Source organism: Corylus avellana, chromosome 1 (assembly GCF_965113065.1).
Source record: "Corylus avellana chromosome 1, dhCorAvel1.hap1.2, whole genome shotgun sequence".
Lineage (NCBI taxonomy): Eukaryota > Viridiplantae > Streptophyta > Magnoliopsida > Fagales > Betulaceae > Corylus > Corylus avellana.
Window position 1 is genome coordinate 46083405 of NC_142490.1, and position 18555 is coordinate 46101959.

The 18555-nt window shown below is 37.2% G+C and overlaps 3 protein-coding genes across 6 annotated transcripts; all 3 read right to left on the minus strand.

The window, feature by feature from the left end:
* Window positions 1-1302: 1302 nt before the first annotated feature.
* PRXR1 (Peroxidase superfamily protein) lies at window positions 1303-3135 on the minus strand. Its single transcript, XM_059582944.2, has 4 exons — window positions 2852-3135; window positions 2584-2772; window positions 2155-2320; window positions 1303-1958 (listed from the first exon to the last, which is right to left on the minus strand). The coding sequence occupies exons 1-4, from the start codon at window positions 3086-3088 to the stop codon at window positions 1549-1551; spliced, it is 1002 nt and encodes a 333-aa protein (XP_059438927.1). The 5' UTR covers window positions 3089-3135; the 3' UTR covers window positions 1303-1548.
* A 4873-nt stretch (window positions 3136-8008) lies between these two features.
* On the minus strand, window positions 8009-16232 carry LOC132170917 (Met-10+ like family protein / kelch repeat-containing protein). 4 transcript variants are annotated; one of them, XM_059582074.2, is made up of 10 exons: window positions 15099-16232; window positions 14138-14525; window positions 12734-13927; window positions 12413-12542; window positions 11407-11642; window positions 10880-11015; window positions 10066-10142; window positions 8895-9001; window positions 8676-8807; window positions 8009-8329 (listed from the first exon to the last, which is right to left on the minus strand). In XM_059582074.2, the coding sequence occupies exons 1-9, from the start codon at window positions 15928-15930 to the stop codon at window positions 8704-8706; spliced, it is 3204 nt and encodes a 1067-aa protein (XP_059438057.2). In that variant the 5' UTR covers window positions 15931-16232; the 3' UTR covers window positions 8009-8329; window positions 8676-8703. The 4 variants fall into 4 exon arrangements, with proteins under 4 accessions (XP_059438057.2, XP_059438058.2, XP_059438056.2 ...); XM_059582075.2 differs by having other exon boundaries at window positions 8009-8334; window positions 8668-8807; XM_059582073.2 differs by having other exon boundaries at window positions 8009-8334; window positions 15099-16231.
* Window positions 16233-16911: 679 nt separating this feature from the next.
* On the minus strand, window positions 16912-17712 carry LOC132172413 (transcription factor CPC). The gene is made up of 3 exons (XM_059583909.2): window positions 17608-17712; window positions 17413-17500; window positions 16912-17308 (listed from the first exon to the last, which is right to left on the minus strand). Exons 1-3 carry the CDS (start codon window positions 17639-17641, stop codon window positions 17206-17208), a joined length of 225 nt encoding a protein of 74 aa, XP_059439892.1. The 5' UTR covers window positions 17642-17712; the 3' UTR covers window positions 16912-17205.
* Between the last annotated feature and the right edge of the window lie 843 nt (window positions 17713-18555).

Genomic DNA, 18555 nt, shown 5'->3' on the forward strand with positions numbered 1-18555 from the left:
TTATAACTCTTGGATGAATTTTGCCCGGATTTTCAAATTGGTGATGAAATAAGCTTTGTATCCCCTGCTTGGCATTTTCAGGATTCAATTGGGCTCAAGTTTACTGGGCTTGAGCTTCTCATCACTCTCCTCGACCTGTTATCCCTTGCACTAAAAGTCTAAAATCACTCTCAACAGATGGTAGAGTTTTGATGGTGATGTTTTATCTGAGCACAAGCTCTAATCCCAAGTAACTGAAAAATGCACTGTCCATTGCCAAATCATTAAGACTAGCTTTTTCACACCATAATCCATGAATGTTTGGGTTACATTCAGTCACCAGTTAAAAGTAAAAATATCATGACACAAGTCTAACCGTGGCTTGGCATGAAGAGTTAGTTTACCCGTGAGAAACAAGAAAAAGGAAAGGAGGGGGACCGACACTTGTTCCACAATTCATCTCTTTGTCGAGACTACATTAATTGACAATCCCACTTGCCAAAAAATGATAAGGAAATGGCTCTGTATCTTGTTCTTGTGAGAACACGATAGAACTTGTGTCCCCGTCTTTTTCTTTAAGACACGTGTCCATATCTGACCATGTCCTTACATGCCTAGAAACAGAATACAAGCCACATCTGGTGCATAAAGGACACAGCTTTATACGCAAATCTTATCCGAACCATTTCCCTGTTTCTTCTTTTCTTTATCCTTCTACTAAATCTTTCCAATCTACTTTTATCTTTTACTTTTTGTTTAATGTCATTTTGTTAATTCTGCGTACTCTTGGGGCCCCATTGCACATTTTGATACATTCTTTGCTTCTTAACTTTAGCCTTGTCCATTGGATTCCAAATCTAAATATGCAAACATCACTTACTTATATATATATATATATATATATATATATATGCAGACATCATGATGATCACACTAAGAGTGACTATTATATCATTATGCATGAGTCATCAATAACCATCATCATTGCAACACATTCATCGCACACCATCACTACCATTTATACATACATATGTCCCACAGCCACCATGCCCATAACTTCATCAACCTCACAAGAAGAAGAAGAAAGCTACACTAAAAGCAGTGAGCTGACACAACCACTGCCTGCTGAAAAACAAACGGATTTAGCTAGAAAGCCCATATTATTATGCAGTTCTCACTCTTCCCCTTATACAGACAAGGACAGAAGAGCTTAATTAACTTAATAGTAGTAGAGCTTATATATGCAGACATCATGATGATCACACTAAGAGACTATTATATCATTATGCATGAGTCATCAATAACCATCATCATTGCAACACATTCATCGCACACCATCACTACCATTTATACATATACATATGTCCCACATCCACCATGCCCATAACATCATCAACCTCACAAGAAGAAAGAAGAAAGGTACACTAAAAGCAGTGAGCTGGCACAGCCACCGCCTGCTGAAAAACAAACGGATTTAGCTAGAAAGCCCACATTATTATGCAGTTCTCACTCTTCCCCTTATACAGACAAGGAAAGAAGAGCTTAATTAACTTAATAGTAGTAGAGCTTTCAGTGAAGCTTGTTGGCAACATTACACTGCTTTCTGATCTCACCCTTTGAACCAGTAAGAGGGTTGTTCTCAGAGAGAAGGGCGATGGCTCTTGAAAACTCCTTGAAAAAGTAGTCCTGGCTCTTCGCCATTTTCTTCACAAAAGGCTTTGTTCTCTTGTCGGTGGCTAGTTGGTGGTCCACTATCAATAGTCCCTTGTTATCCAATATGTTCCTGTAATAATTGTTGTCTAGAATCATAGGGGTTCCACGGTCATTTCTCACATATTGAACAGCCTTAGGATCTGGGATTGGATCAGGGCACTTGTATAGCATGTGCTCAACATGGTCCGGGTTGAGCTCAGAAGCAACTTCTGGGTACAAACGGTGCACCAGCTTCACACAGTGGGTTCGACCAACACTGTGAGCTCCTGTTGGATTAAAGCAGAATTAATTAAACAATTTAAGCCACTTTAATTCAAGGCTAACACTGATTTTTTCTACTGTTGGGCAGTTGCACAGACTAAATAGAATTAATTAGTCATGTATGCATGCATGTAAATCTCATGTATATGTGTTACAAAGTATGTGGGCATGATGGATGATGTGAGTGTACTGTGTATATACCTAGCAAAGCAACCACTCCAGGGGTGTTAATACCCATGGCAGAAAACCTCTCAAGGACAACAGAGATGCTCTCATTGTGGTCTGGGAGGTATTCCTCAACCACAGCTGCTCTGCTCTTCCTACCATCTCTTCTTCCAGTCTTCAGAGGGATGTAAGGGCCTCCCAGCTGTACCAAAGTTCAAAACAAAATTCACATTTACATACTAGAACAGTACTAGCTTTATGGTACAACAATTAATAAGAAGATCTAGATCTGTCATAACCCTTCTGATTCTTTACCATAAAAGGAAAAAAGTTGAAAAAAAAACTTAATCAGACACTGTTAGAACCCAGAACATCTGTAAGACAGACAACAGAGAGTGGAAAAGTGGATCTAGAAAGCCAAATGACAGAAGGTGAAATTGACAGAGAAAGGCAGAAGTGAGTTACCGAAACAATGCCATCCCTAGCAGACAACACAAGGATATCTGCACAGGAAACAACTCCAGGGCACTCCCTCTCCACAGCTTCTTTGATGGTTTCTATGTACCTAAAGTTCCTCAGCCCAAAGCTCCTGTCTGTCTCCTTCTCAGACAAGGTCCTCCTTGTAGAGTCCAGCAGTAGTGAAGCATCACATGACTAGTTCACAAACCATAGAATTAGAAATGCTTTATTTTATCAAAGAAAAACGTTGAGAAAGAGAGAGAGGAAAGCTTACCTGAACACCACAGTCATGAAAGATGTTCCTGAGCCATGAGAAAGCAGTGTTCTTGTGGCGCTTGTAGAGGAGCTTGACTTGTTCCCGGATAATATCCTCAGCCTGAGGACATGCATCCTTGTAAAAGTTCATTACAAGACCTGGGTCTTCCTCATTGTCTGCAAAAGCAGGCCTGAGAGACACAGCTGAGAAGGACAACAAAGCAAAGAAGAAGAGAGCTTTGGAATTGGAAGCCATTTCTTCACTCTCACTAAAACTGACTTTGCTTTTTTGCTTCTCTGTCGGTGCTTCTTAAATAAGCCAGAGACGGATAAATTTGCCATTAAAGTAATTATACATAAAGATAATTTTATTTATTAATTTAACACTTGTAACCTCAGCAACATTTGCAGGATTATGATGCTTTCCTTTATTAACACTTGTAGTCTTTACATCATTTACTGCTTTCATCAGTGCCCAACTGACTCCAATATTTCAACCCTTTACGTGTGTTGGAAGTCGGACTAAATTGTCTTCCAGCTAAAATACTAATTACTGAGAGCAGTTATGATTCATGAAACTTATTTTAGGAAAAAGTAAACGTACTATCCTCACTGCAATTTGCAATCTCTCGTAAAAATATTTAAAAAACATTAACAAACAGAGTAAATATTCTTGACTGGCAATTAAAACTAGTTGATTTAAGGTTTTAAGCTGATGGACAATGCATATGAACAGAGATAGGCTTAACGGTTGTAAATTAAAGTGAATTATTTTAATATTTAATATTAATTGCAGTTGACATCTCTTCTTTTTTTGCAGGTGGTTCATCACCAGTCTAGTAGTTGGACAAATTGCTTCAACATAATCAAAGACACATGGCAAGAATAATTTATGCAAATTCTCATTTTCAATCAAAAGCATGCAATAAGAACAATAACAAAACTAAAAATGAAAACAAATAGTGAATTGGAACATAAGATTTGTCTACTTGGTAGTTGGTATTTTTTTAATACTCTTGTATATAAGCTCACCTATTGAGTAGCGATCATCTTTTCTAAATCCTTTCCTATTTAAGAGATTTAAAGTTACCATGTGGGGGTAGTAATTATGATCATCTCTATTTTATTTGAACGGAATAATATCCAATTAGTTATGGTGAAGGGGTATTTTTGTTCCCTCAAAAAGTGAAAAGACAAAAATACTCATCCACTCGTTGCAACCTCACCAAATCTATTTTTTTTGTTATTTTAGTGAGGCAATTTAACTTAAATGTACACTTTTCAACATGACCACTTTAACAAAAAAAAAAGAAAAAAGTAGAAAGGTGAATAGTAATTACCAAACTTAAAATTCACTATTTACTCACATATTCATTAAACAAATATATTTTTTATCTCTTCCCTTTTGCTTTTCATTTCTCTTTCCTTTTTTTCTTTTTCTTTCCCTTTTCTCTTAGCCTCTCTCCCTTCTCTTTTCTTCTCTCCCTCTTCAATGAAATCAAAGTATATATTATGCCATATAATTGCATTAAATATTATTGCTGCTGAATGATAGTAAAGACCAAAATCCCTTCTTTTTTTCTCAAAAAAAAAAAATTCCAAAACTGAGTTAGTAACGTCCAATAGAAATTAAAACTAAGAAAATGAAGGAAATGTTACAAATTTTTAAAAATATTACTGTTAGAATAAGACAAATATTCTTAAAATAGACTATTAACAAACATTCAAAAATATAAAAGTTAGAGAAAAAATAAACAAATCTTTGAAAAATAATATTTAAATAAAATAGTAAAAGTTGATTGTTAAAGTAATGAGATTGTTGTGCGTGCTCTGAAAATGTGAGTTGTTAAAATAACTAAAAGTGTACTTTTTGTTATTTTTGTGAGTAAAATTTAGTGAGGCTGTTAGGAATGCTCTAACTAACAGGATATTATCCAATTCATTTGAATTGGAGATGATCTTGTTCCGTGGGGTAGCCCTTTAATTTCATTATTAATGATGCTAATATAATTGAAGTCATTTAATTGAGCTTGAACAAGTAGGTGTAGATGGAGGATTTGGATCCTCTGCTTTTCAAATGACAATACCCATTGGTTCTAATTAAGATGGATTTGACTTTTTATCGATGGTCACCTGCCTGTGACAAGGACATAATGGTAATTAACAAGCAAGGTTGCACATTACTGGAAGCAACATGATACTTACCAATTTACTCAAATGAATTTGTCTTGTTCTCAGTCTTCAGTGTCCATGAAGTGGACTACTGAAAGGAATTATGTTCATAAACGGTGATGGTAGAAGTCATGCAACTTTTACCAAGGCTTTCTCACCTAAACTGATATACCGAGTTATTAAATAATTAAATTTGTCTGTCAAATATTGTTGCTTAATTTTTTCACTCATATTATGTCACGTGACACTTTAATAGACTGCTACGTGAGTTTGTAAGAAGATTATAATAAAGAGTAATGTTACATATTATATTTCATTTCAATGGACTGATGTAACTGTGTCTATTAACTCTTAAATTTTTGTTTACTAAAAGCCTATCCAATAGTTCATGAACATCGTCACATTTACCCAGTAAAATAAAAGTGGGATAGAAATATAGTACGTAACATTTTTCTATAATAAAAGATTTTTCCTTTATATTATATGAATGGGAGATGAGAAGCACTTATCCCTAACACTAGTATTATATAAGGAAAGCCAAGGACGCAAACTAAAATAATGCAATGAAAGCTATGGCATTGTCCCCTTCTTCATCACCACGTTATCTAGCTACCTAGACATGACAAAAGGAAACAAGCTGAGTAATCAAGCAAGAGACCCATCTAATCCATGTGCATCGTGGGCCGTGATGAATCTAAACCATATATGTCATTTTTTTCATATATGGTTTAAACAGTAAAAAAAATAATAATAATAATATATGAACACTGACGTGCACACTGTTCATACACGCCAGTGTTCTTCTAAACACTACTCTTAGTTTTAGTCTACTTATGTAGTTATGTGTTCTTGGACTACTAGTCCAATTTTTGAAAAGTTTTTAAGAATCATTAATTAATTTACTAATACCATAAGTTTTATTTCAAACTAGATTGGAAAAAACTCTTCATACTGTTTATTAAACTAACATATGTTCAAAATGCATGTAAGAATTACATGCTTTTTAGACACTTGCCAATTAGCCAAAACTTATTTGCTCTTGTTCATTTGTATTTAATAAACTAAATTTAAATTTTCAAACTCAATTTGAAAGAAAATTATATTTAGTCTGAAATATATGAGTTAATCATCTAACTCGAGGATAAAGATTCTCAACAATTTTACTGTTTAAATTGCTAATAATTCAAACAATAAATATAAAAACTTTTACAAGACTTACCAGCATGAACATATTTCAAGCAACCCGCCTACCAAATATGCCTCATAAAATTCTCTCAATTTGCGGGCTAAATTACTAGCAATTTAAAAGTAACAAATTGCTAGAATTCCCACCCCCAACTTGTTAAGTGTAAACCCACCGACCCACGAAAGGTGATAAGTCAAGCTTCGTACATATACATTGACTATCATGGACAAAGAAGAAAAATTTAGTAACTATAAGAATATATAAATTATTGATGTGATTCTATATAATTAAAAAACTAAATATATCAAATATAGATAAACGTACACGTTTAACCAAATACCATTTATAGCATCTTTGCTATCCCAATGAATATATTATTATTATACAAAAAGAAAAAAAAGAAAAAAGGAGGGGGGAGTAATATAGTAAGGCAAAACCGAGCATATCATGGTTCAGCATAGTTGAATCACCGACAAGTGTCTCATTCTTTGCAAACGCTAGAAATTTCAAATGGGAAACATCAAAGGGCGCAGATAAATCATCTTTAGATACAATGACTTACAAAAGATAGATGCCGTCTTTAATTTAATAGTCAGTTAATTAATAATAGTACTCTCAAGAAAGTTTTCTTTAGAATTGGGCTAAAGAGAAATTTTCAACTATAATGACAAGAAAAATGCTATAGGCACCCATGGAGTTTTACAAACAAAGTGTACGTACAAACGTGGCACAAAAAAAAAAAAAAATAGAGAAAAAATTTGCCAATGCTTGGTCACAAATGTCGTGGGTGTCGTGACCCACGATTGGGTCTAGCCAGACCCCGTGTGGGCCATGGCGGAGACCTAGGTGTGGGTCACCGTAACCTACTGGGTCTTGGTCGTGACCCACGCGAGTCTAGCTATAAGACCCAGTCGAGACCCAATGTGGGTTGCTGTTCGCCTAGGTCACCGCGACCCACGCTGGGTCTAGCCGCCAGACTCATGTGGGTCATGGCCAAGACCCAACGGGTCACGGTGACCCATGCTTGGGTCTTCGCCGTGACCCCTGCAGGGTCTGGCCAAACCCAACTATGAGTCATGACCTGACCCATGGCAAGTCTCTGGCCGAGACCCATGGCATTTGTGACCCTACATGGGTCATATTTTTTCTTCCAATATTTTTTTTGTTTGGCCACATCAGTACGTAGACCTTGTTCGTAAAACTCCCTTTATACCTGTAGCATTTCTCTAATGACAAATGCCAATTTAGTTGAAATAATCTCTTCAAACCTAATTTAAAAGAATAAAAAAAAAAAAAAAAAAAAAACACTTAAGTCTCTAAGAGGTAACTCAATCGGCTATAGATCACGCTTAATGAAGCAGAGATCACAAGTTCAAATCCTCCATGCCCCTTCCCTTGTATGGACATGTCAAAAAAAAAAACACAAAACAAAACAAAACTTAAACCTAATTTAAGGATGTTTGCAACGACTAAATGGAAGAACTATTTGGATATAAATTGCCAACAACTAATTTCCAGTGCATTTGCCCGATTCTTCCACCTACAACATGTCTTTGATTCAACTTACCAACTTTTCCTTCTTAATTATTTTTTAGCGTAAATTGACAGGTTTTTCAGTTCAAACTAAACAGTTATTCACAAAAATGAAGGCAAGTATGCCCTCCAGCCCATTTAATAACACTCGTGCATTCTAGTCACCACTTATATCCAAAGAGTTAAGTTAAGGATTCTACAATTTTTACTACAAATTCATTACAAACTAACGTCACAGTCGATGTTACACTTATCACATCAAGCACTAAAATGTAACAATACTAATAAAATAACAAATACTTGGAGACTTAATAAGATGAAATTATGCATTAATGCTGCCCCATGTGGGTGTCGATTGCATGTCATTACTACACCCGCTGGAAATGCTGCCCCACCGGCACCCCTTTCTTTTACTACTGGTCCAATTCCCACGCTATCTAAAAATAATGCTAAGAATTATACCCAGCAATTTGATTCAAGACTTCTACAAAGCAAAGCCAGCATGGGGCGGGCTCTGGGCGTGTTCTCCCATCTTCAGATTTATCGATTGGGGTGGCCTACCAGATCAGTGGGACCCCATGCACTTGCGAGTTTTTAATGCTCCTGCTATACTAATAAAGAAAGAGGATTCGGATTTTCAGTAATTTATTTTCAAACTGCTAGCAATTCAGGCGGTAAATATGAGACGCTCTTATAAACCTAAACAGAAAAAGGGACTGCCTAAGACCTGTTCAGGCAAGTAAACCTTATAAAAGTTTTCTCACATTTGTTATCCGAATTGCTAGCAATCTAGACAATAAAATTGCAGAGAATCTCTATCCCAAGGAAAAATGCTGCTGCTACAGTGCTACTTTAAGTACAACAACAAAGGTAGATCAGCTCGGGGCTAAGCACGTGATAGAACTCAAAAACCCCAACTTTAATCTTTATAAGCAGAAGCTTACTTTGTTACCTTCAATAAACATAAGGCTCAAGTGCTATCATTGGGTCTCTTTGCATCTCACATCAACAACAAGGTGGCGGATGTGCGGGGCGTACCACTTCACCCTCTCCACATGGTCCATTGAAACTTCCCAACAATAACCTGCGAAGCAGAAAAGAGCAAGTTCAGGCATCCTCAGTATTACTTCCTAGGTGTTATATGTCCAAGCATTACCCAAAAAAGGAATACCTTCGGATCTAGAAATTTCAGATACTGATTTCAAAACATGTTCCGTCCACAAACCCTCCTCTGAGTCCTTCACATTCCCATGCACATGTAATATCCCACCCTCACTCCTGCGTTAATATTAGAAGGGAAGAAGACAGTCAAAAGAAATAGGGACTCCAAAAATGAATCTGGCCAAAGATCATATGCAATTGAATCTACCATTTAGACCTAAAATTGGGAGAATAAATGCTGACAGAAAGTTTTCGACAACTTTAGATCCAATTTACTTGAGAGAACTCATGCTTCACATAACCAAGCAGAAACAGTGAAGGTTATGTTACTATCATCAAAGCAGAACTGCTGCTTAAGACATTTAATAATAGTGGGTTTCCAAAATCCAGATGCTACGATTGGCTTGGGATATAAGCTTCCACTTACTACTTACTAGGTACCCTGATGAGTTGACATTTTTTTTAATGATAACTATAGTCGATGAATTAAAGAATAGAAACAAATCAAATCTGCAGGGGCAAGCTAATCAGAAATTAGATGTTGTAGGTGGTAAGAGACACGAAGGCATCATGAGGAACCTTTTTAACTGAAAAAAGGCATTTATCTTAATACGGTACACCATCACACTGTAGATTTGTCTTCCTCCTCTTCCTTTCCTCCTTTTGATTCACAATTTTGCCCCATTTGGAGATATGCATAGTGTGACAAATTGTACGCTAAACTAAATTTCAAAACTTCAGTGCCACATTAAAAAGAAAACTTTCAGCCAATCTCAGATACCATATGTATTGAGAACAAAAGCAAATGCAAAAAGAAATCTTGTTTAAAAGAAACAAGCACGTCCAAGAAAGGAAGCGTATTTCACTTTCAAACTGAGCTCCACCTGCCTTGAATGCAAAGCATCTCGTGGAAAGTAGAGCATGTTTGGAGACAAAACCTAAGCTGGGAATGGAAGTTTAACATTCAGGTTGCACAGAATTTATCCTCAAAGTTTATGACATTTCAATCCAAAAAATAAAGCAACAATACGGAACAAATCATTGGGGGGGGGGGGGGGGGGGGGGGGGGGAGCATATATAGAACTTCCTGGAAGTTTAAGATGTTGTCAACAACAAAATGAAAAACGATAAAAAAAAAAAATCTTGTTAAAGGGAACCATATATGGAATATTTGTAACTACCTTAATGCCCTTACAGCAGTTACCCAGCTGCCCTCACTTGTTGGAAGGAGACCAAGACAAACTCGATTAGCAACACCCTGTCGGCAAACAATCAAAAGGAGTCAATTGCAGTAGCACATCCTGTTGTAGATGAATGCATATTTTTACACTAAATTTTTCCTTCCAAACCAGTGTAAAATATCAGCCAATACAGATAAATCATTTCATCTGTATTCTATCAAGAGGTATATAAAGGATGGGATCACAGACTGTTGCCAACCAGGTCACAAAAGGTTTCAATCATCAACAATTGGACGGGAGCTTCTAAATTTAAATAGAAGAATGAAAAAATAGATGCATTTAACTGACACCGGAGAGGAATTCCTTGGGCCTTAGCTCAGGTGGCAATCATAGGTCTTGGCTTAAAAGAAATAAAATTAATTTTTTTTCTTGAAAAAAAAAGAGCAGCATCTAGGTATAATAATTTTTCTTCCAAATTAATTTAAAAAATCAAGCATTTATGTAAGGCCACTGGTCACTACATCCAGCTCTCATCAAATATCGTACAGGAAAGCTGACAGGAAATTATTTCCTGATCAGCCATGACCTTCACATGCACATTTCATATAAACAATCTTCTGTGTGCTAATGTGCTGTCAGTTAAGATTTTCCTATCTATATAATCAGTAGAAGAAATTTTTTGACTTGCTTGAAATAACCTAATGGGAGTTTAATCAATGAATTCATGAAGAATAAGGTTCCAATTATTTGGATAAACAGTTGCAGCATGAGTATTTATTAACCAAAAAAAAAAAAAATCAGTTGCTGAACATACTTTAGGTGCCGTAATCCGGTTATCTCCTTCAAGTATGATACATCGATCAGACACAGAATTGGCTTGTAGATTATGCTGCAGTGCCTCAATGGCATTGGGATTCCATTCACAAGCATAAACAAGTTTTGCATTTGCCCTGGTCAAGCAAGGTGAGGGTCAGCGAACCAGTAGAGTACAAATTATCAAACAGTTGAATTGCTTCTATGAGAGTAGACAATTAGAAAGCTTCACATATTCTGAGCCAAAATTCCAGCCCACAAATGTGCAATAGTAATCCTATGTTAAATTATCATTTTTTTAGTAAAACTGATTTATATATTATTTATTCTCCTGGATAAATTCCTATCTTAGAGGACATGATAATAAGTTTGAAATTTGTTACGCATAAAGATTACATGTCCTATCCCCGGTTGTATGCTGCCTAATTTTCTACCTCCTTATTTTGGATAAACTCATATCACAATTGATGAAAGGAATTTTGATAAATAAACTACTCCTTAGGGAATCTAGAGATAATTACAACACACCTGGCAAGAAATGGCAGCACAAAATATCCAATTCCAGCAAACAAATCAACAATAACCTCATCTTTACAGTCTAGACGGGCCATACGAAGCTTCTCAGAAAGATTGCCCCAGGAGAACATACACTTTGTAGCATTGAAAGAATAGAGAATTCCATTTTCGCGATGATCAACCCAACCATTATCTCCGACTAGAATCTCCAAAGTACTGTCCCTTGTTCCAGTTGGTGCAACTCGGCCCTAGAAAATACCAGAAAACTCATGAAACTATTGTACGAGAAAAACCCAATTCACTACAAAGCAAAGACAAGTATAGCAAAACCTTCTGGCGAGTGAATTGCAGAAGAGACTTCTGCAATTCACTCTGACTGAACATGCTATGCAGTTTTATAGCTTCTAGTTACATTCATTATAAGATATTACCTGCTAGGAAAACAATGTGTAGCCCCTTTTCAAGAAAGAGGAATGCAGTTAATTAGCTGAGGTTGAAAACTAGTCGCCCATCAGTAGGAACAAAATAAATAATTAATTTCAACCAATAACTAATGAGCAAAAATTATCCTTGATAGAAACCAAAAAAAAAAAAAAAAACTTAGTTTTGTTTGTCTATCAAGTAATAATTCAATATAAATAATTAAAATAGTAAAGACAAAAAGGTCATGCCATAACAATGCCCCATGTTGAAAGGAGGATCTATACCAATAATCTGAATGGATGATGACGCATCCAACCTTGTGGACAGAATATTGTTATTCTAAGAGGATAATCAAATTTCTGTTGTTTGCTTTTACCGCATCTTTCAAAATATTTATCACATGCAAATCAAATTTAATAGATGCCCATTTCCTTCATATTAAGTTTATTTTACTTTTAGATGCACAGGGTAGTTCAAGGAACCAAAATATGGACTACATTAAATAGGCACAAAAGAATACGTTTAGACACAATTAAGAAAACAGGGATCAACAAGCAATATACCAGTTTATATGTAATTGAAGCATATAGCTTACCTGGCGGGCAAGACGACGAGCATTAAGTGATTTGGCAACAATAGGCCAAAGCTCGGCCCCAATTGTGTCCCACACTGGATCCTTGAAGGATGTCACTGGAAGCACAACAATATCGCCAAGTCGCTCCCATCTGAAAAGGCAGAGAGAATTTAATGAGTCAGACTATAGTATATGGGCGCTGTATCCAAGAGCCAAAAAGTGCCAGTACAGCTTTCATCTAGACAAGGTTCTAACTGAAGAAAGCGACATGAAATAAATTCCCAATTCATATTACTGTAGCTGACAGGCAAACAATAAAGAAACAAGTAACGAAGCACAAACCTTGTGGGTAGCTCCTCTAACAGTTGTTCTGAAATGTCTTTATGCCTTATCAAAGAGGCCACAGCCTCATTCATTACTTTTAGGGGAGACTTCACCACTCTTTTCACTTCAGCTACCTCATCTACCAGCTTAGTGGCACCACACTCCTTTAAAAGATTAAAGGCTTCCAAACAAGAGACGTCATCTAACAAAATCCCTTTTCCAGTAAATGGTTTAGATAAATGACGGTCACTATATCCTTCAAAATCATCTGACGAATGATGCTGCCTTTCATGAAATACACCACAAAAGTTTTTGGTCACGGGAAAACAAATGTGTATTCCATCCTCCCAAGAATAAACCTTCCTTCCAAGATCTAACCATCCAAATTTCTTCAATATGTCCTTCCCTAATTTTGCATATTTCCTTTCAAGCTGTAGAACCCAATGTGAAGCAATTATCTGATGCCCATTTTCTCCAGGTAATTCACTCTCAAAGTTCAAGACAGGAGCTTCAATTAAAGTCTCTACATTTTCAACTCGTGGAGGTTGGCAAAATTCATTCTTTTCTCCTGTCTTCTCATTATTTCCACGGGTACCATGCATTTGTATAATTTTAGAAGGCACTGGATTGCCATTTATAGATGTCAAGGATAGCAAGTTGATTTTCATTGGCTCACTGAACTTTGTTCCAAATGCATAACAAGATGCCCCACCACCAATCATAACAAGATCATCACCAATGACATTGGCAGTACTTCGCACAAACAAATCTTTTCCAACAGAATCAAGTGTCACATGCTTCCACATGCGGAGCCGCAAATCAAGTAATGCCAACTCTTGACTATGTTGTCGAACTGGACAACCACCAATAACCCCAAGATAGTTTTTGTACACAAACATTGAGTGGGAAAACCTAGCTTGTGGACTTCTTCCTGCAGTCTTTTCCTTCTTCCATTGACATGTTTGAACGTCAAAACTATACAAATCTCCAAGTGTTTTCTCACCATCGTACCCTCCAAACATAAATAGCCGAGACCCATATGCCACCATTGAGTGAGAATGACGGGCACACGGCCACTCCCCGCCTACCAGTAACTCTTTCCACTGCAGGTTAACTGTGTCAAGGACATGAAAGGATGAACAGATTGAATCATTGTTAAGTCCACCAAATACATATATCTTTGAGCCTACAACAGCTGCTGCATGCCTATGCCTGTGTAGAAAACATATAGACTTAGAAGAGATAGATCAATGTTTTTCAACTAGACATTACCAAATAAAAGTTTTTTTTTTTTGATAAGTAACATTACCAAATAAAAGTTACACTTTAAAACAATAGTTACAAGAAAACACTGTTATGGCAAAATGAACAGCACAAAGAGATGAAACTACGATAGAAGCATCAGCTCACAAAAGGCTTCACCTGGGAGGAAAAACACTGCCAATACATCCTGCTAATTTCCAATCGCTCTTTGCTATATTGAGGACCCATACATCATCTAGAATATTCACAGGATCGGCCCTGCCTCCAATAACAAACACGCAATCTTCAGCCAGAGAACACGTGTGACCTAAACGTGGAGTTGGACTGCCCTCCAGATTAATCGCTTTTAATGTGCCAGAAAATGGACTAAGCAGTAAAGACTCGCTTCTTCTTGCATGCCTTCCCGTGCCTCCAAAACCACCAAATACTATAACTTTGTCATCAAGTACACAAGACGAGTGACCCCAAAGGAAAAGCTTCTCCACAGGTTCACCAACAATCACCATTGGAACAACAGACAGACTACAACCAGAAACCCCCACCGTCCCTGCCAATGATTCAAAGTCTCAGACTCTTCTTTCACATTAAAAGGAAAGGTCTCCTGCAATCAAACATATATTAGTATGTAATAGCAACGCTGACATCCACACATATTTGCTAAGATACACATCATCTTAAAAAAATAATAATAATAAAAAAAATGAACCTATATATAGTCCTCGTCATATTGAACTTCACAATTCACGCAGAGCATCAAGAATCACTATACCTGTTGATGCCAAACGCCTTATGCTTCTTAGTCTCATTCTTATTACTTCAAAAAACACCAATGAGCAACATCAACATATTCGCTAATGATTTAGTCACAACCTTTAATCACGGGCTCCAATAGAACAACACCGAACTACCACGTAAATTGGCGAGAAATGGACAACTGAACAATATTAATTGTAGTCAAAGCATTTCATCACCTTTTCTGATTCGATTGCTTTAACCTAAACTCTCATACATATTCATTACAATCATAAACAAACCTGTTAAAGAGTAATTAAATTAACCATTTCCCATCTGTTTAAGCTTTAAGACAAGTGGTAATTTATCGTAATATCAATCAAATTACCCAAATGCGTATCGCCATCTCTTTCTTCCACGTGAGCGCCCTCGCCACACATCGAGGAGTTCCCGTCACTCAATGCCGCACCCTCCGCCATCCGATCGCCGCCGTCGCACTCCGCAAACCCATCGGTCCGTTGCAAAGCACGAAAAAACCCTTCGGTTCGCTTCCTATTAGCCTCCATCTTCTCGTTCGCCACGCCGACGAGGTACCGGACAAACTCGGGCGAGACCATGACCGTCTCAGTGGTCCCCAGCGGCACCTCCAGCCGAATCGAGCACCGAATCGCCACGATAACGCGCTTGCCCGCGCTTGTAATACCGGATTCTCTGAACCCGGAGGATATGGCTATGGAGACCAATGACTGAGCCGAAGATAGGTCTTTGCACTCGACGGCGATGATGAGCGGCTCGAACCTGAGGACAAGCTCGGATTCGGGTTGCTGAGTCGACTCGGTGGGGAAGACGAGGGAGATGACCGAGTCTGGATCAGCTGGGTCGTGGGAGACGAAGAGCCACGTGCCGCCTCGGGCTTTTTTGTTGAGAGTGGTGGAGTGTTTGGGCTGGGAGAGAATAGAGACTCGGCCGGAGCAGGAGCTGGTGGTGTAGTAGGAGGGGTGGTGGTTGAGCGTATTGAGTAGGGGGATGATCGGCGCGTCCAATGTGCCTTTCGGTGACTTGTCGGAGTCAGCTGAGCTCAGTGACGCTAGCGTCGCCGCTTTTCTCTTCTCGAACTCCATTCTGCGATTGTGCCTTCGCCAAAAAAACCCTCTAAAACCTCTGCTGAGACTCGCGCAAAAACTGGGACTAGGCTGGGCCTGAAACGGGCTTGGAGTCATGGGCCTATCAATGTCGGTGGTATTTTATATTTTAAATTATTTGTTAATTATTTTAAATATATAAAAATGGTTAGAAACTGTCACCAGAAAATATTTTTATTTCATGAATGTTATTAAGGTTGAATGGTATGACTAGTTTACTTAAATTGATCGAATTAAGGGTGACCTTCTTTTATAGTATTGTACCGAGACACAATCTCAACTTGACGTGTGACATTCATGGGTAATAATTTTTTACACAATTTGTGAATCTGACAAATTAACAAATTAGGATTGAAAGATTTAATCGATTTAATTAAATTAATTGAGTGATTAAATTATATAATCTTATACTCACAAATTACCATCCTTGTGTTGATCAACATAAACATGATTATCAATTTGGACACAATAGCTAGATTATTTACAATTATAAAATATTGAGATGGGATTGGAAATTTTCAAAATTAGACACTATATCAAAATGTGTGCCATATTTCAGAGATCAATATATATAATTCAAGCTTGATTAGTATATCGAGAATATAACTTATGCAATTGCTCAAGTCTTTCTATTCTTCTTTTTTTTTTTTTTTAATTAAATTGGGAAAGGGGTACAAGCGGTCAAAAAACCAAAATAGAGTGAGATCCCCTACAATAGACCCAAAAACGAAAGATACGAGTACAAGTAAACGAACCAAATAAAACATGAGCCAAATAAATGTCTTTTTCTTTTGATTGTGACTTTGCACTTAGCATATGGAATCTCCTTGTCGTGGTAGTCCTACTTCATTATTAGGGGATCAACATAATTATTTGATGTCGACCGATGATATAGAGTGCTTTAGGTAATAACTATTATTATAAAAGTTGTAATTCGTATCACGATGACTAAATAATTAAATTTACTTATAAATAATCTCATTTCAGCCCATCTTTTTCACAAACACTGCCCTAAAAGTATTAGGATTAGTAGAGCAATCAATCAAAGCATAAGCAAACTTCCACAAAAGCGAATATCTTATAAGGATTATTTTAGGAAAAAAGGACAATACATAAACTCGAACAAGTCTTATAATATTACAAATTTTTTATACGTTTTCTAGTTTCAAAAAAAAAAAAAAAAAAACATTAACAAACAACTTCAAACACACAACAAACAAAACACTTTAAATTATTGAAAAAAAAAAAAAAAAAAAAAAAAAAAAGACACCCTCTTAAAAAACGGAGCCGAAATATCTAACATGCTTGAAAGTTGACACTATGTATCTAAAAGAAACAATCAAAGCCTTTGTGTCATGATCTTTGGCTTGAAGATGAAGATGAATGCCTTGAAGTCCAGTATTTCTCAATCTCTTCTGCAGTTCTTCCAGGAATCCTCCCAGCAATCAGAGACCACCTATATATATATACATATGCACACATGTTACCATATTTAGAATTTAGATGGTACTAAGATTTGCATGCATGGCTCTGTCGCCGATACAGAGTGCCTAAACAAACCTGTCTCCGACCAACCGAAACATCCTGGCAATGAGTGTTACCTCGTCTTCTGAGAATTCCAGCTTAGAATCCTCCTGACTTTTCACCTCTGCAAAAACAGAGCATGTAATTGACTTTTTTCACTCTCAGCAATCAATCAAGGGTGTTGTTGGGGTTGAGGAAAGAGTAGAAGGGGTCGAGTTTGAAAATGGGTACCTTTAGTTTCTTCGTCTTTGATTAACTCCCCCATCTTTCTCCACCAGAAGCCCACAGAAGTCAATATGGGTCAGGCAGCAGAACTCAATATGGAGTAACATATCGGAACTTTTTATAAAAGATAATTGGTGGTTGAGACAAAGAAGACCGGTAGCTATCTACTTTTGATGGGTTGTTGAGTTGATCACATCGCTCCTGGGTTACTTTGGCTTATCGCGAATAATTTTTGACATGACGTGTGAATTCGATCCGAATTAAATACGTGTGTTATGTTAATTGCCAACTCTTCATATTCTTGTATTTAATCAACTTATCACTAATAATATGTTATTTGTATTTATATAAGAAGAACTTCATGTGAAGTATTTTTATTAAGAAAACTAATAATAAGAGATAATTAGTCGGTTATGTCTCTTAGGTGGTCTTGGGCCTCTCTCAATCCCAAAAGTTAACTCAAGAGGTGAGGTTTTTCCTCACACTTATAAAGTGACCACCAACTCCTTCCACAGCCGATGTAAGATAACCCCAACAATCTCCCCCTCACACATTGGACCTTAGGTCGGAACAGAGACAACCAATTTTAGCCCATTCCACAACCGATGTGGGATAGGCGGATAGCCCTAACAATCTCTCCCTCACACATCGGGCCTTAAGTTGGAGCAACGACAACCCGTTTCTCCCGTAGACTGTTGGCCCGAGATTTGTTGGTAAATCTGGGCTTTGATACTAGTATTGGGTGGTCTTGGGTCTCTCTCAACCCAAAAAACTAGTTCAAGAGGTGAGGCTTTCCCTCACACTTATAAAGTGACCACCAGCCCCTTCCACAACTGATGTGGGATAACCTTAACAATCTTCACCTCATACATCGGGCCTTAGGTCGGAGCAGCGATAACCCGTTTCTTCCGTGGACCGTTGGGTCAAGACTTACTGGTAAACCTGAGCTTTGAT

Excerpts from the sequence above, each read along its gene's own strand:
- PRXR1 (XM_059582944.2), bottom strand. The coding sequence starts at position 3,088 with ATGGCTTCCAATTCCAAAGCTCTCTTCTTCTTTGCTTTGTTGTCCTTC. Across the intron at positions 2,773-2,851 it reads TTCATGACTGTGGTGTTCAG|TCATGTGATGCTTCACTACT; the intron begins GTAAGCTTTCCT and ends TTTGTGAACTAG. Across the intron at positions 1,959-2,154 it reads TGGAGTGGTTGCTTTGCTAG|GAGCTCACAGTGTTGGTCGA; the intron begins GTATATACACAG and ends TTAATCCAACAG.
- LOC132170917 (XM_059582074.2), bottom strand. The coding sequence starts at position 15,930 with ATGACTCCAAGCCCGTTTCAGGCCCAGCCTAGTCCCAGTTTTTGCGCG. Across the intron at positions 10,143-10,879 it reads ACCGGATTACGGCACCTAAA|GGTGTTGCTAATCGAGTTTG; the intron begins GTATGTTCAGCA and ends GTTTGCCGACAG. Across the intron at positions 9,002-10,065 it reads ACTGCTGTAAGGGCATTAAG|GAGTGAGGGTGGGATATTAC; the intron begins GTAGTTACAAAT and ends ATATTAACGCAG.
- LOC132172413 (XM_059583909.2), bottom strand. The coding sequence starts at position 17,641 with ATGGGGGAGTTAATCAAAGACGAAGAAACTAAAG. Across the intron at positions 17,501-17,607 it reads CAAAGACGAAGAAACTAAAG|AGGTGAAAAGTCAGGAGGAT; the intron begins GTACCCATTTTC and ends CTGTTTTTGCAG. Across the intron at positions 17,309-17,412 it reads TTTCGGTTGGTCGGAGACAG|GTGGTCTCTGATTGCTGGGA; the intron begins GTTTGTTTAGGC and ends ATATATATATAG.